The 17,581-nt window shown below is 38.3% G+C and overlaps 1 protein-coding gene across 4 annotated transcripts in view; it reads left to right on the top strand.

The window, feature by feature from the left end:
• Positions 1 to 17,581, top strand: part of SIK3 (SIK family kinase 3) — a 264,492-nt gene that overhangs the window by 140,681 nt on the left and 106,230 nt on the right. For all 4 annotated transcript variants that reach the window (XM_070803474.1, XM_070803472.1, XM_070803473.1 and 1 more), the window contains exons 2-3: positions 6,779 to 6,895; positions 10,447 to 10,510. In XM_070803474.1, coding sequence (XP_070659575.1) covers positions 6,779 to 6,895; positions 10,447 to 10,510 — 181 coding nt within the window. The remainder of the gene's footprint in view (positions 1 to 6,778; positions 6,896 to 10,446; positions 10,511 to 17,581) is intronic.

Genomic DNA, 17,581 nt, shown 5'->3' with positions numbered 1-17,581 from the left:
TTATTTTTATTTTTCACTGTCATTCTCTTACAGTTACATAGTGGAGATTTCAAAAGACTACATGATGTTTGATGATCTGATTACCCTGACGGCTGGTGAAATGTGTGTTTGGGTATTCTTCTGTCTTAAAATTTTCTGTTCTAATTTCTGATTTTAATTTTAACCCAATTTCTAAGTAAATATTAATAGATACTACACATATGAACAACCCTTCTTTGAAGGTTCTCAGTAATATTTAAAAGAAGGAATCCTGAGACCAAAAACTTTGAGAACTGCTGTGCAGCTGAGTGTGGGACTTCCCTTCTCTCACAGAATCCCAGTTGGGAGTATCAGTAGCTGCTGGTGAGCTGTGCAAGTGTGTTGCCTTAAGCCAGGCAGTTATTCAGTAAACATCTTTTAATGGAATTAAATTGGGTTCTTGGAATGCAGCTTTTGAGACCTTATTTAAGATTCTGCCCAGGGTGGTGTTGGAGCATTGAGTTCCTTGTAGCCTGCCAAGTTTCTTCGAGATGGGTGACTGGCAAGTCTCAGTATTGGGTCAAGTATTTCAGAAGTCATTTTCGTAGAATATCTGCTTTAACTGATGGCTTATTGGCATTATCTAGAGCAGTGCTGTCCAATGAAATGAAAGCCACCTATATAATTTTAATTTTAGAGTAATCATATTTTCAAAACTAAAGACTTGTGATATTAATTAGGTTCCCTTCAGTTTTATTGAAGTATAATTGACAAAGTATACAATATGATGTTTTGAAATGTATATATTGTGAAAGGATTTACTCCAGTTGAGTTAATTACCATATCTATCATCTGACATAGTTATCTTTTCTTCCTAATAGGTGGGAATATTTAAGTTCTACTCTCAACAAATTTCAGTTATACAATACCATAGTATCAGCTGTAGTCACCATTTTTTACATTAGATCCTCAGACCTTATTCATTTTATAACTGAAAGATTGCACCCTTTTACCAACCTCTCCCTATTTTCCTCACTCCTCAGCCTCTGGCAGCCACTTTTCTACTTGCTGTTTCTATGACTTTGGCTCTTTCTTCCTTTTTAAAGATTTTACACATAAGTGATCCTGTGCGATAATGTGGTGTTTGGCTTTGGCAAATGGCATAATGGCACTTGGCATAATGGCCTCCCAGGTTCATCCATTTGTTGCAAATGACAGATATTTTCTTCTTTTCTAAGGCCCGATAATATTCTGTGGTATACATACACCAGATTTTATTAAATCATTCATCTGTTGATGGACACTTAGGTAATTTTAATACTTTGGGTATTGAGTGAACATTGCAAGACAATCTCTTTGAAATAATGATTTTGTTTTCTTTGGATATATACTCGGAAGTTGGATTGCTGGTAGTTTTACTTTTTATTCTTGAGGAACCTCCATACTGTTTTCATAGTGGCTGTACCAGTTTATATTCCCACCAACAGTGTATAAGTGTTCCCTTTTCTCCATTTCCTTGCTGGCGTTTGTTATCTTGTCCTTTTTGATGGTAGACGTCCTAACAGGCAGGAAGTGGTATCATTGTGGTTTTGATTTGCATTTCCCTGATGACTAGTGATGTTGAATCCCTTTTCATGTACCTGTTGGCCATTTGTATGTCTTCGTTGAAAGCATATCTGTTTAGGTCCTTTGCCTATCTTTAAATTGGATTTTTTTTTTCTTTACCTGAGTTGTATGAATTCCTTCTATATTTTGGATATTAACTCCTTATCAGATATGTGACTTGTAAATATATTTCCCATTCCATAGGGTTGCCTTTTTATTGAAATTAGGTTTAATAATATATTTTATTTAGCCTGGTATATCCAAAATATTCTTTCTACATGTAATCAATGTAAAAATTATCAGTGAGATAGTTTCATTCCCTTTTTATTGTTAAGACTTTGAAATCTGATATGTATTTTTGCATGTATAGCATATCAGTTTGAACTAGCCACATTTCAAGTGCTCAGTAGTTACATGTGACTGGTGTCTACTCCATTGCACAGCACTAATCTAAACCATAAAATGATTCTAGACCTGAGCTGAGAGTAATCTAGATACTAGATAAGCTTTGTTGTGTAAATAAGAGAATACAAACTTAGCTATAGAAGTTAATATAAAGACAGCCTCTTAAAAATAATTAACAATGGCAAAATGCCTAAATGTTAGTGCATTTCAATGAGAGGAGACTTCTTTTCATAAAAGAATACAGAAAAAAATAAAAATTAAAAAAATCTTTCTCTGCACTGTTATAATGTTTTCTCTTACCTTCTTAAAAGCGTTCAGTTTTTTACTGTATCCTGTGAAATGATTACGCGTGCGTCTGTGTACTAGTTTGAGAGAGTGCTCTTTCTCTTTTTGGAGGAATTTTAGCAACTGTGGTCTTTGCGTTTTCTTCCTAAGTAGTTTCTTTTTTTTTAAGCTGCTCATTAGTTGTAGCATGTCCCTGAGTGAAGAGACCTGCTTATTTCTGATGGGTAAGGAGGAAAGGTGATTTGTTTTGACCTTAACACTGAACCTTTTCATGGCTCATTGGCTTTTATTGTCACCTTATCTTGCCTGTGAATATGACATCAGGGTATGTGAGTGAATTATTGCCTGTTGTGAGGAAAACACTGTTTTCTTGAACTTCATTCCCTAAGAGCATTACTGCACTTAGAAAAATTAGGTAAGAGTTAAAGGAACTGTGGTTTAGAAGTGAGAACAGGAGGAAATGGCTGTTTTCCCCTTCTAGAATGAATAAAGAACTAGGACTTTAAATTTGGCACATTATAAGTTTAACTTTTTCTTATACCACCTGTGTATTAAAAAAGAAATTTGTTGAATGGAAATATATTGGGTAAGGAAATTCTTAAGGACTCCCAATAATCTGTATCTCTTTAGCAACATATTTGATATAATACCATGTTTAATAATTACTATTGTCAATTCACAAGATCATGCTCTTTGCAGGATGAAAGGATTCTGTGTAGAGTAGTCAAACTTAAGAAATATCTGGTCTGCTGGTAATGTGTTGGAAGTTTCCCTCTTTATTTGTTATGCTTTTCATATGTATGTGCAAGTATGTGATTCATAGATTTTTAACACTGATCTAAAAACATTCTTTGAGAGTCTTATCTTCTGTTTACCTGCCCATTTACCTTTTGTTATTGACACACTTTATTTTTCAAGTAACTAGTATGTACTACTTTTAAAGCCTTTATTATATAGCCTCCAATAATCTGTAACAGTGAAAATTTATGGTCATTGGTCTCTTCAAGTAGTCTTGAAATAATTAGAACTACCTGCTTGCCAGCTACCTGCTCTCTGACTTGGTAGTTTCTCTGTTTCACTGGTATTTTTTTTTAAGGTATTGCTATGTAGAAAACTTCTACTCCTCAGTTTGCAGCTAAGGTAGGAGCTAAGTGAAAGGAAGTTGCCGTCTCTGTTAGTAAGTGGTCCCATTAGGTGCCCGTGCAGAGTAGTCCTGTGGCCTCCTCTCTTGTGTTAGCTACTTAGCATGGATGGAAGGGGGCCCAACCTGCCTTGAGGAAGCAGCTCCCTCCCTCTCTTTGACATAGCCTTCAGGATCAGGTCTTGCTGTGGGTTCCGTCTTGTGGCTCAGTCTGACTTTGCTGAATGAAATGCATTTTCTTCCCAGTTCTGTTTCTTCCATGTTCTTCCCACATCAGCTGGAAGCAGCCTGTTCTAAATGCTGCCCACAAATTGTTAGCTATTTTGCTACTAGGTCCCCCAACTCATCCCTTAAGAAAGGAGTTGATGTGTTGCAGATCCAGGACTATGGTCACTTAGTGAAGCAAATCTAATCCTTGCCAAAAAATGCCTAACATTTAAGGCTTGATTCCAGAAAAAAAGGAAATAATAACAAAAGCAGTACCTGTAACGAATGTATATTGCATGCCAGGCGTTATATAAGAAGGTTGCATTCATTAGCTTAGTTAATCATCAGTAACCTTTAAAGTGGCTTCTACTGTTGCCTACACTTTATAGATAAGGAGCCATGGGAAAATTAAATAACTTGGTTATATGTTACCAGACAAATCCAAGATTTTGATCCCAGTCAGCTTGACACCATGTTTAGCTGCTAGGCAAAACTTCGCCTCCCTGTGTCTTGTGGAAGCTTAAATCTCACTATAAAGTAGGCAGGGACTTGATGCTTTTATATATTAAAATCTCTCTGAATTTACTTCTAAGATTGTGAACAAAGTGAATGTGTTAGTCACTCAGTTGTGACTGACTGTTGCGAACCTATGGCCTGTAGCCTGCCAGGCTCCTGTCTCTACTGTGATTTTTGTTGCTGTTGTTTTGGGAATTGTTCTTAGAGAACCAGCTGCAGATGCCAGACTAATTGCTGGCATTAAGGTCCTATATGTGGTCTTGCACAGTGATGGGAAGAAGAAATGCTAGTGGTTAGGGGCCGTAGGATTCAGGACAACTTATTAGAAGATCAGTTAGCTGGTGAGATTTGTTAATGTTTGTGCTATTGCTCCTTATAAAATTCTTTTCCCTCTTTTCTGCCCATCTCAATTCTGTGTCTTCTCAGGTTCTCTCTTCTTTGTGAAGTCTTTACCTGTGTTTACTTTTTCTCCCCCAGGTGAAGGTCATACTTTGTCCTCTGTTCTACTTATACCATGTACAAAGCTTTATTTATTGTATTTCCAGTGCTGTGTGGTTGGCTGTTTCACATATGTCTGTCTTCTCTACTCGATTGTGAGGTACCTGAAGTGAAGGCTGTGTCTGGTTAATCTTCGTAGCTCAAGCGACATCCACCTCATTTTATCACATTCCATGTTCAAGGCAGAGCTTAACTCAGAGTTGAGCTGGAATTGCTCTGCTTGTGCCTTCCTTCCATTAGTCCTTCACCTAACAGCAGAAACAACCCCAAACAAAGTTACTGTTGTGCTGTCTTTCTTACATTTGAATCACTTACTATGTATGGTTCCATTCTGTCTTTATTTATTTGGGCTGAACTTTTTTATTATTGACATCTTTGCTTCCCTGGTTTTCTTTATCTTTTTTTTCTCAATAAGTGTAAATTTTCTTTTCCTCCCCCAGTGTATAGACCCATGTAATTTTAGGAATTGAAAGTGCTAAATTTGCGTAGCCCTTATCCTTCATCCAGCTAATATTTGTTGAGTACATCCTGATTGAGTAGTTGAAAAAGACATAGAGATATTTGGGGGCAACCCAATATTTTGAATATTTAAGAATAATGAGGAAGTTTAGATTTAGTAGATTAAAAATGTCTTTCATCATTTATTCTGTTTTTAAATGTGTGCTGCTGAGTAACTTAAGAATTACGAGCAAAGTAGAAAGATGTTTTATGCTGAAGCTGTATATATACAGCATAGAAAGATCTCCTAAAGATTTTTTTAGGATTATCATCAAGAATTTGATTCTAAAGCTGAGCTACCTGGGCTTCATTCTTCGGTCTACCTCATACTAGCTATAAATTACTTCAGTTCAGTTCAGTCGCTCAGTCGTGTCCGACTCTGTGCGACCCCATGAATCGCAGCACGCCAGGCCTCCCTGTCCATCACCAACTCCCGGAGTTCATTCAGACTCAGGTCCATCAAGTCAGTGATGCCATCCAGCCATCTTATCCTCTGTCGTCCCCTTCTCCTCCTGCCCCCAATCCCTCCTAGCATCAGGTTCTTTTCCAATGAGTCAACTCTTTGCATGAGGTGGCCAAAGTATTGGAGTTTCAGCTTCAGCATCAGTCCTTCCATTACTTAGTCCTGGGTAATTACTGAATCTCTATGTGTCTCAGGTTCCATATTTGTAAAACAGGGTTGATAATAATATGGAGTGTTGTAAGGTTTGAATGAGTTAGTATTTACAAAGCACTAAAGATTATATAGTATATATATATACTGGCATATAGTAAGTGTTCAGTATATAGTGTGTGTGTGTGTATATATATATAGTAATAAATAGTATATAGTAATTGTCTATATGTAATATAGAGTATACATATAGTATATAGTTATATAGTATATAGTAATTGTCTATATGCAATATAGAGTATACATATAGTATATAGTTATATAGTCTATAGTAATTGTCTATATGTAATATAGAGTATACATATAGTATATAGTTATATAGTATATAGTAATTGTCTATATGCAATATAGAGTATACATATAGTATATAGTTATATAGTATATAGTAATTGTCTATATGTAATATAGAGTATACATGTAGTATATACTTATATAGTATATAGTAATTGTCTATATATAATGTAGAGTATATATATAGTATATAGTTCAGTGTATAGTAATTGCTGTTGCCATCGCCACCACCGCCCTTACTACTCTCACTGTTACTGGATTATAGAAGCACCTCCTGAGATGTGGGATGTGCCTGTGGAACTTCTAGTCAGACCTTACCAAGTCATCATTTACTTATCATATAAGCTTCTTGTTTTAATAAGAAGCCCTGCATATCATTCTCTGCACCAAAGCATGATTTGCCTAGATTGCAACCGCATCTGTAGGGTAATGAAGTATTTTGTTCTGGGGTTTTACTATAGGAGCAATTTAAGAAATGGCAGAAGACCCATTAGCTTTTGGAGTCTGTTCCTTTGAGACCAACTTGCTAGGAATCCATTTCCTGTCTGTTTAAAAAGAGTAAATTTATTTTCTTCATTGACATCCTGTAAACAAGATAATGGCAATTTGTATTTTGTGGAATATGTTTTAAAGTGGATTTAATTTTCCTTAGTAAATGCTTTTTAATAATGCATGAGTGAATTTTCTTTCTCTGTTGTCAGGTTGCTATCAAGATCATTGATAAGACCCAGCTGGATGAAGAAAACTTGAAGAAGATTTTCCGAGAAGTTCAAATTATGAAGATGCTTTGCCACCCCCACATTATCAGGCTTTACCAGGTAGGATCCCTAGTGGTGTGGTGCAGGGCAACAAAGAACCCAGGGTGGTCACTTGTGTCTGTGGTTACTTTTGAAGAGAAGGTGGGTGGGTGAACATCTGCAACTTTTTTTTTTCTATGTTCATATGTTCATCCTACTATTTCCCCACCCTATTATCCCCCAACTCAGTACTTCAGTTTCCCCTGGGGATTTACTAGTAAGCTCTAGCTTACCTAGGTAAGCTTGGATGCCATTCTTAGAGTTACCCAAAAAGATTATTTAGAAGATGATGAGAACCTATTTATTTAGATCAGAATCCTAAAGCATAATGGGAAACCCAAAAGGAACAGAGAATTTAAAGAGACTAAAATAATATTAACTTTCACAGCATTATTGAAATACCAATGTCTGTGATCATTTTATGAATTATCACAAAGGATATTTTCAGTGTGGCTTGTTGTACCAGTCGAACCTATCTCCTTTCAACTCTAATAGGGTCCCAGACATAGTTTTTCTAAGGTTGCACTTGATTACTTTGATAACCAGGAGATTGTGTTTGTGTGCTTAGTCCCTCAGTCATGTCCGACTCTTTGCAACCCCGTGGACTGTAGCCTGCCAGACTGCTCTGTCCATGGGGATTCTCCAAGCAAGAATACTGAAGTGGGTTGCCATGCCCTCCTTCAGGGGCTTCTCAACCCAGGTATTGAACCCAGGTCTCCCACATTGCAGGCGGATTCTTTACCATCTGAGCCACCCCGGAAGCCCAACCATCAGATTGACTCCGCGTAATGGCAGAATTTTCTATTCTACTTTACTTAGCTTCCCAGGAGGCATGCATATTTCATGCCATCATCAAAAGTGATTCCCTAGCCTTACTGCAAAAGCAGTGTATCTAATGGCTGGAATTTTAAGCCAGATAGGAGAGGAGGACCTTGCCTTAGCAGGCGGGTGGAAGAGATATTTTGGGAGAGGTGGGGCTTTGGGATGCTTCTCGAATTGCAGTGTGTTGGCAACCATGAGCCCTGCCTGTGTATGAGGCCAGCCCTGCTCACTGCTCTCTACCAGAACAGCCAACACCTCGTTCTGCAGGAAGTGGCCACCCACTCAGTTCGTTTGCTGCTGTTAGTCTGCAGTAAATGGTTACTGGCCCAGACCTGGGATCATGTGTAAAAGTGGAAAGAGTACATCTGAGGCACAACAGGCAAACTTTCAGTCTGCTGCTTTTATGGAAAAGAAAGCATGTAGTGATATTAATGTATGTTTAAGACCATAGCATTAGGGCTCTTGTCTGGCGTCACCTGCTCACATCATGAAATGAATTAGATCAGCAGGAGCAGGATTGTTGAAAGTTTATCACACAAAGTTAGATTGAGCAACACCTCTGTTGTGCCTGAGAAGGAAACCCATGAAAGCTTCCTGGGGTTGCCTGAAGAGCTGTGTCTGCAAGTTCAGAGCTGATGCTTCCTTCCTATCCTGACAGACAGTAAACTTCTTGACCTCACTTTTTAAAATAAGTCATCTTTTAATAGTTGTAGAGCTCATTATAAAGGCTGACTTTCCTTAAGAGGTTGACTTACAGGTATTAACCTTATCACTGAAATCTGCAGGTTTACCTTTATTACCCAGGATTTCATTAGCCTTTCAGATTTGGAGACTTTCAACCCTGGCTTTGAACATTGCCCTCTTTTAGGCTTTAATTTTGCTGTCTGGCAGCTAATATTGTTAATGGGAGATTCTGAGCTGCCAAGGTGAGTGTGTATTAAGGTAGTTTTTATGTCATTTGCTAAAGCTTCAGTCTCCTTGGGCTTCCAGAGTGAACCAAATTTAGATAACTATATAGGGAAGTTTTTGAACTCCTGAAAAGCTTAAAAATAAAAAAAATAATAGTCTAAAGTTAAACACAACATTGTAAATCAACTCTACTTCAACAAAATTTTAAAAAATTTAAAAATTTACAGTCAATAAAGTGAAAGTGAAGTCATGTCCAACTCTTTGTGACCCCGTGGACAGTAGCCTGCACCAGGCTCCTCCATCCATGGGATTTTCTAGGCAAGAGCACTGGAGTGGGTTGCCACTTCCTTCTCTAGGGAATCTTCCCCACCCAGGGATCCAACCCAGGTCTCCCGCGTTGTAGACAGACACTTTACTGTCTGAACCACCAGGGAAGTCCATAAAAGGCCTGGTACAAAGGAGATATACAATATGACATTTTTTTTTTGTTTCATTTTTCCTTAACACTTATGTTCAGGATACTTACTTTTTGTTACATGAGCCAACATATAGAGAGCTTGGAAGCAATACATGTAACAGTGGGCTAGTATCACCAGTCTGTAGAGAGTTTTTAAGTTAAAGTGAGAAAAATGACAGTTGTTACATTGAAAAATTAAAATAATCTGTATACATACATTGGAGTACTATGAAACCATTTAAAAGAAGAGCTAGATCTATTGTTATAATGGTATTAATGTATAGAGATGTCAAAATGACTAGGGAATGATTTGACGAAATAATTAACTGTCAAGTGTAGTGAAGTGTAGAACTGTATTGCCCACTTTGATAGTCACTGGCCACACGTGGTTGTGTGTTAACATGTGGCTCGCGTGAATGAGGAACTGGATTTTTACTTTTATTTAATATTAATTTAAATATAAAAACTGGAGCTGTTTACAATTAAAAGTGTGTGAAATAATATTGATAATAAAATATAATATTAGAATTAATTTCACCTTTTTATTTTTTTAATGTGCTACTAGAAGAGTTAAAATTGTATGTGAGACTCACATAGTATTTCTGTTGGATACCACTACCGTAGAATGATATAAAATAAACTATTAACAGAGTGTCCTCTGGGGAATAAAATGGAAGGGCTTAGACAGAGGAAACCCTTTGGTCTTTTGTTTATATACTAGGTATTTAAAATGTTTATAATGAACATTTATACTTATACATTAATACTGTAATAAATATTTGACAAAAGTAAAAAGGAGGAAGGAACTGATAACACACCACAAGTTTTTAGAAAAGTAGTAAAATAAAGACTAATATTAAAATACAAATGAGTAGTTTATATCTTTGAGGTTGTTGAATGGAAAGTTGTCATTTCCATTTTTTAAAGAGCACAGCTATATGTAATATCTGTGTAGTTCTTAAGTGATTCCAGTTGTTCTCCCTGAGTTTTATTTTGGTTGGGTTTTGGGAGGGACATTTTTGAGCTTCAAGTGATCAATGATCCAAAACTTCCAAGTGACCAAATGTGAACTTTTTGGTTCTTGGCAGTGTCTTTGTGTCTCTTTGTGGAGCTTAAAAGATTGCCGAGGCCTGCTGGGACAATGCAAGGACTGACTCCCTCAAGTAGTAAATATTTCCTACTTTTAAGAACTTGGAGGAATACCTGTTTCCCCCCTTCTTCATGGCATTTATATCTGTTCCCTCCCAGCTCTGCAAGTTTGAAGTCTCCTTTAGGTAGAATGGTTGTTAACACTTCACACGACAAGAGAAAGAGCTGTTAGTCTCTGCCCCTGTGCCGTCAGCCTGTCACTTGTGTCACTGTCATTTTCCTGCCTTTGCACCAGGTCATGGAGACAGAGCGGATGATTTATCTGGTGACAGAATATGCTAGTGGAGGGGAAATATTTGGTAAGTACATTTATTGCATTCTTTAAACAGCAGTTGAGCGTAGCATGGCAAACTTCAAATAGCTGTTCAGTGCCTTTTCACTTGAACAGCTGTCACTTGATGCTGCCCTTCAGTGCTGTCGTCTTCTACCAGCAAAGCAATTTTAATGATTTTGGAGTCACCTCTTAAAGTTCTCACCATCTTTGTTTCCTTAGCAAAGGTGGTTTGTTTGTTTCGGTCAGGTGTTGACAGTTGAGATTAAAGATCTTCAAAAACAAAACATTTCTGTGAACATGAGGGTCTTTCCTATTGCCAGATTCTAGTTGGGGTGACAGTATGTGACAGAACCCCTTCAAATGTGGTGGGTGGGCCCCTGTTGTATATGAAAGAGTCTCTCAGAGTGAACAGTCTCACCCTAACTCATTCTTTAACATTCACTTAAATATGACATGTAACTGTATTCCTTACCATGTGTTCACAGTTTCTTTGATGATTCTTATAATTTAGGAGGTTTTGTGTTCAGTAACTGTGTGTTGGTTTTTTTTCCTCTAACACTTAGCACAACATTAGAATTAAGCTGGAGAATTTGTTACCAGGAAATATGTCATTTTGAGGTGGTAAAAACTGGCCCCCCTCAATTTTTCTTTTGGTAGCTGTGATAAATGGAGCCAAATAAAGACTAAACTTTCAAACCTAGATTGACATGTCTTTTTATTTTTAAATTTTCTTTTTGGCATGTGAATATAGAAAAGGGTTTCTTATGTATTTTAGGTTTATCTAGTTTGTTTTTTTAGATTTTGATTTGGTTTAAGTCTGGATGGTAAGAACTTTTTTAATTTTTAAAACATTGGCACTTGCTAAGTGCCTAATATATATTAAAAAGCATGAAATCACCATTAAGTGGCATTTTCTAATTAGTGACTGGGGAGTTGTGACCGAAGATTTTTTGATATGTTAAACTGAAAGCTGATCAATTTTATATCTAATAATCTTCAAAATAAGTGTGAGTCTTTTTAAAAAGAGGTATCATTTCCTAATGACGTTTTCACTTGGCTTTGTATCTACTTATGTATAATGGTAATCTTGAGAGCAAAGAGACCTTGTCATCTTAACATTCATAATAATCAAAGAACCAAGCACAGTGTACATTAGATCTACCTTGCTCCTTAGAAAACAGATTTCAAAAGTATAGAATAGATAACAATGCCCTGTTCGTAGATTCTTTGTGGGAACATAGCTCATGGCATGAGGAAATAGAATAGTACTTTTCATGGTATTATTATAAAAGATCTGGAGGAGGAAGAAATTGCTGTTACCAAAAGAAAGGACTGTGCCTACACAAGGAGAGAAGTGTCTCATGAGGTCTAGTTTTAAAAGTATCTGTATCAAAGATGAAGGGATGGGTTTAATCAAGAATATGCGCTTTGGAGGCAGCTATACCTGGTTTTGAATCACATTGTTGCCGCCTATTTGCTTTTTTACTTGGATTCCAGGACTCACATTCATGGCCTATAAAGTCAGATCTGTAACATCTCCCTTGTAGTTGTGATGATTAAATGAGAAAGCGCATGGAGAGCCCTAGCACTTTGCTTCCTTTACCTCCTTTACCTCCGTGTAATAGAACAAGTGGTTGATCGACTGCTGGCAGGAGAATGTGAGACACTGTGCTGCCCTCCCCAGTGAAACTGGTGAAAGTAATTTTAAAAAACCCCTAAACTCCAGCCATTTCAAGTCTCTGGAAATGGTTCTGAGGGTGAACAGCAACTGAAGAAACATTTATTCAAGAACATCTATGAAAATTTGGTAAGAAATAAGAGAGCTTGTGGTCTTTAAGCCAGTGCTACTTCCTTCTTCCCCTCTAGCCAACTCAGCAAGGTGGAGATTCCAACTCAGCAAGGTTACTCCAGCCAAGACCACAGGCCTGCCCTCTGGCCTTCCCTTTTCACCTAGACTAATGGATTTCTTCCCGGAGGAACGGGACATAAACATTTCTCATCCTGCTCCAGCTACCTATTGCTGTTGCTAAGTCGTGGGTTAGAGCAGTTGAACAGTGAGGACTCCTTTGTCTGCCCAACTCATACTTGTAGAGTTTGAGTGAGGCACACTGAGAATACTGGGACCCAGCTCATTCTTGCTTTATGTTATAAACTAGTAGGTCATCTCAAGAGAGGCAAGCAGGGACAATTTAGAATCTGCGCCCTTTCTCTGCACTGAACTCTGCTCCTAGAGAAGGGAGCGTTACTCAAAGAAAGCTTTGCCATTGTCCCCACGCCTAGCTTCAGAGTCCTGCCTCAGAGATTTGTCCAGAGGGAGAAACAGACCACAACACATTTAGCTCCTAATTTCTTCCCATAGGAACTGACTTCATTTGCAACAGAGAATGAAGAAGTTTAAGCCTGAAGGCACTCATGAAAACAGTGGAGGTTGTGGTAAAAGGCATTTCAGAGGAGATTTGAGCAGGCTAAATATAAGCCCGCTAGTTTGCAGGCAAGAACCAGGGAATAGAACATCACAAGAGCCTTCTAAGGTCAGAAAAAAAATCAAACACTGATCTCAGAAACTGTTCCTTCAAAGGAACGAGAATTTGATTAGATTGTTTATAGACCAGTTCATGCTGTAGGGCATTGTTGAAAATAGTAGAGCAACCAGCCAAAATTTTTGGATTTTAACACCTGGGCATGGTTAAAGAAAGACAGGAAGAGAGCTCTACCCAAACCATGGTGATCCAGTGATCTGATGGTAATTGTGGATGTAACAAGGATATGTGCCTCCCTGAGGAATAGCATCAGAAGTTGATCACTATTTATAGGGGAGTTCAGTTCAGTTCAGTAGCTTAGTCGTGTCCGACTCTTTGCGACCCCATGGACTGCAGCACGCCAGGCCTCCCTGTCCATCACTAACTGCCGGAGTTTACTCAAACTCATGTCCATCTAGTCGGTGATGCCATCCAACCATCTCATCCTCTGTCGGCCCATTCTCCTCCTGCCTTCAGTCTTTCCCAATCTTTCTCAGGGTCTTTTCAAATGAGTCCGCTCTTTGCATCAGGTGGCCAAAGTATTTCAGCTTCAGCATCAGTCCTTCCAATGAACACTCAGGACTGATCTCCTTTAGGATGCACCGGTTGGAGTCCCTTGCAGTCCAAGGGACTCTTGAGTCTTCTCCAGCACCACAGTTCAAAAGCATCAATTCTTCAGCGCTCAGCTTTCTTTATAGTCCCACTCTCACATCCATACATGACCACTGGAAAAACCATAGCCTTGGCTAGACGGACCTTTGTTGGCAGAGTAACATCTCTGCTTGTTAATATGCTGTCTAAGTTGGTCATAACTTTTCTCCCAAGGAGTAAGCGTCTTTTTATTTCATAGCTGCAGTCACCATCTGCAGTGATTTTGGAGCCCCCCAGAATAAAGTCGGCCTCTGTTTCTACTGTTTCCCCAGCTATTTCCCATGAAGTGATGGGACCAGATGCCATGATCTTTGTTTTCTGAATGTTGAGCTTTAAGCCAACTTTTTCAGTCTCCTCTTTCACTTTCATAAAGAGGCTCTTTAGTTCTTCACTCTCTGCCATAAGGGTGGTGTCATCTGCATATCTGAGGTTATTGATATTTCTCCGGCCAATCTTGATTCCAGCTTGTGCTTCATCCAGCCCAGCGTTTCTCATGATGTACTATGCATATAAGTTAAATAAGCAGGGTGACAATATACAGCCTTGACGTACTCCTTTTCCTATTTGGAACCAGTCTGTTGTTCCATGTCCAGTTCTAACTGTTGCTTCCTGACCTGGATATAGGTTTCTCAAGAGAAAGGTCAGGTGGTCTGGTATTCCCATCTCCTTCAGAATTTTCCACAGTTTATTGTGATCCACATAGTCAAAGGCTTTGGCATAGTCAATAAAGCAGAAATAGATGTTTTTCTGGTACTCTCTTGCTTTTTCCATGATCCAGCGGATGTTGGCAATTTGATCTCTGGTTCCTCTGCCTTTTCTAAAACCAGCTTGAACATCAAGAAGTTCACGGTTCACGTATTGCTGGAGCCTGGCTTGGAGAATTTTGAGCATTATTTTACTAGCATGTGAGATGAGTGCAATTGTGCAGTAGTTTGAGCATTCTTTGGCATTGCCTTTCTTTGGAATTGGAATGAAAACTGACATTTTCCAGTCCTGTGGCCACTGCTGAGTTTTCCAAATTTGCTGGCATATTGAGTGCAGCACTTTCACAGCATCATCTTTAAGATTTGAAATAACTGGAGTTCCATCACCTCCACTAGCTTTGTTCGTATTGATGCTTCCTAAGGCCCACTAGACTTCACATTCCAGGACGTCTGGCTCTAGGTGAGTGATCACACCATCGTGATTATCTTGGTCATGAAGATCTTTTTTGTACAGTTCTTCTGTGTATTCTTGGCACCTCTTCTTAATATCTTGTGCTTCTGTTAGGTCCATACCGTTTCTGTCCTTTATTGAGCCCATCTTTGCATGAAATGTTCCCTTGGTAGCTCTGATCTTCTTGAAGTCTTTCTCTTTAGTCTTTCCTATTCTGTTTTCCTCTCTTTCTTTGCACTGATCGCTGAGGAAGGCTTTCTTATCTCTCCTTGCTGTTCTTTGGAACTCTGCATTCAAATGGGTAATCTTTCCTTTTCTCCTCTGCTTTTGGCTTTTCTTCTTTTCACAGCTATTTGTAAGGCCTCCTCAGACAGCCATTTTGCTTTTCTGCATTTCTTTTCCATGGGGATGGTCTTGATCCCTGTCTCCTGTACAGTGTCACGAACCTCAGTCCATAGTTCATCAGGCACTCTGTCTATCAGATCTAGTCCCTTAAATCTATTTCTCACTTCCACTTGTCTAATCGTAAGGGATTTGATTTAGGGGAATAAACTTCCCCTAAATGTAGGGGATTTGATTTGTATAGGGGAATAAACACTAAAACAGTCCAGTCCGTCTCTAAACAAATACACAGAGAACAATAACATGCTCCAGAAGGGTGGAGCACCTAGAGGTGACAGAACGTATTATGTAAAACATCTATATTCCAACAACAGCAAACTGTGGAGCATATAAAGAAACAGGAAAGTATGACCCATATACTGAAAAGGAAAGTATGACCCATTTACTGAAAAAAAAGCAGGCCATAGAAACTGCCTATCAGAGTGACCATATTTATCAAGAAAAGACTTTAAAGTAGCCATAATGGAAATGTTCATAGACTTAAAGGAACTCACAATTAAAGTGCTGAAAAAGGATACGATTGCAGGGTCACATCAAATAAGAATATCAGTAGAAAGGTAGAAATTATAAAAAATAATTGAAAGAAATTATGGAATTGAACAGTAAAATAACTAAAATGTATCAGAGAGACTTAACTATAGATTTGAACTTGCAGAACAGGAAATGAATTTGTAGATAGATAGGAGAAGGCAATGGCACCCCCACTCCAGTACTCTTGCCTGACAAATGCCATGGACGGAGGAGCCTGGTAGGCTGCAGTCCATGGGGTCCCAAAGAGTCGGACATGACTGAGTGACTTCCCTTTCACTTTTCACTTTCAAGCATTGGAGAAGGAAATGGCAGCCCACTCCAGTGTTCTTGCCTGGAGCATCCCAGGGATGGGGGAGCCTGATGGGCTGCCATCTGTGGGGTCATACAGAGTCGGACACGACTGAAGTGCCCTAGCAGCAGCAGCAGCGGCAGGCATGTTATGGGGCTTCCCAGGTGGCACTAGTGGTGAAGAACCCACTTGCCGTGCAGGAGATAAGAGACACGGGCCCAATCCCGGGGTCGGGAAGACGCCCTGGAGGAGGGCGTGGTAACCCACTCCAGTATTCTTGCCTGGAGAATCCCCTGGACACAGGAGCCTAGTGGGCTTCAGTCCATAGGGTCGCAAAGAGGTGGACATGACTGAAGTGACCTAGCACGCACGCACACAGGCATGCACGTACACAGGCTTGTTAATGCAGGTTGCAGAACAAAGAGAAAATTGAATTAAAAACAATGAACAGACCCTCAGAGAAATAAGAGGTACAATCAAATGCTCCAATATATGTATAATGGGAGCACTAAAAGAAGAGAGAAAGGAGCAGAAAAAATATGCAAGAAAGTAATGGCTGTAAACTTCAAAAATTCATTGAAAAACAATAACCTACATATCTAGGAATTTCTTCAAAATCCAGTTAGCAGTAAACACAAAGAGGTCCACAAACAGATATATCATAGTAAATATAATGGAAGTTAAAGACAGATACTGAAAGCATCAAGAGAAAAATGATGTGACACTTAAAGGCAATTCCTTAAGTTTTGGTAGTAAACTTTTCAGCAGAAATGATGAAGGCCAGAAGGCAATAGGATAACATTTGTAAGGTGCTGAAAGGAAGAAAAAAAAAGAAAACCTGTTAACCAAAATCCTATATCCAGTAAACCTGTATTTCAAAAACGAAGGCAAAGTAGTTTCTCAGATAATCAAGTGCTGAGGGATTTTGTTGCTAATAGATCCACATTATAAGAAATGCTAAAGGAAGTTCTTCAAGGTAAAAGCAGATGACTTCACATGGTAATTTGAGTTCATGCAAGAAAAAAGGGCACCAATAAATGTCATGTAATCATAAAAGACAGAAGTGATACATACTTTCTGCTTTTTTCTCTTAATGTATTTAAAAATAAATATGAAATACATTATTAAGGCTATAGTATAATGTATTTGTCAGTAGCAGCACAATGGAGGTGGTATGTGTGTGAGAAAAACTGCATTACGCTAAGGAAGTCATTATAGATGATACAGAAATAATTATAGTGGTGTATTGTTGGATTTGTAGCATTAATCAATGTAATTTTATTATAAAAACACTAGAAAAGAGGGTAAAAGAAATGATACTATAAAGGAGAAACACTTCTATATAATCATCAAAATTAAGCTGGTATAAATCAGAACCTCATTTGAGTAAGATAAAATATACATGCTAAACACTGAAGTAGTCTCTTAAAAAAATACCCTCAAGAATTGCAATGCAAAAGTCATTAAATAAATTGAAATGCTTTGTTAGAAAATATTCACTTAATGCAGAAGAAAGCAGTAATGAAGAATAGAATAAAATAGACAAACT

Source organism: Bos indicus, chromosome 15 (genome assembly GCF_029378745.1).
Source record: "Bos indicus isolate NIAB-ARS_2022 breed Sahiwal x Tharparkar chromosome 15, NIAB-ARS_B.indTharparkar_mat_pri_1.0, whole genome shotgun sequence".
Classification (NCBI taxonomy): Eukaryota; Metazoa; Chordata; class Mammalia; order Artiodactyla; family Bovidae; genus Bos; species Bos indicus.
The sequence above is the reverse complement of the archived record's forward strand: the minus strand, read 5'-3'. Positions and strand labels throughout refer to the sequence as shown.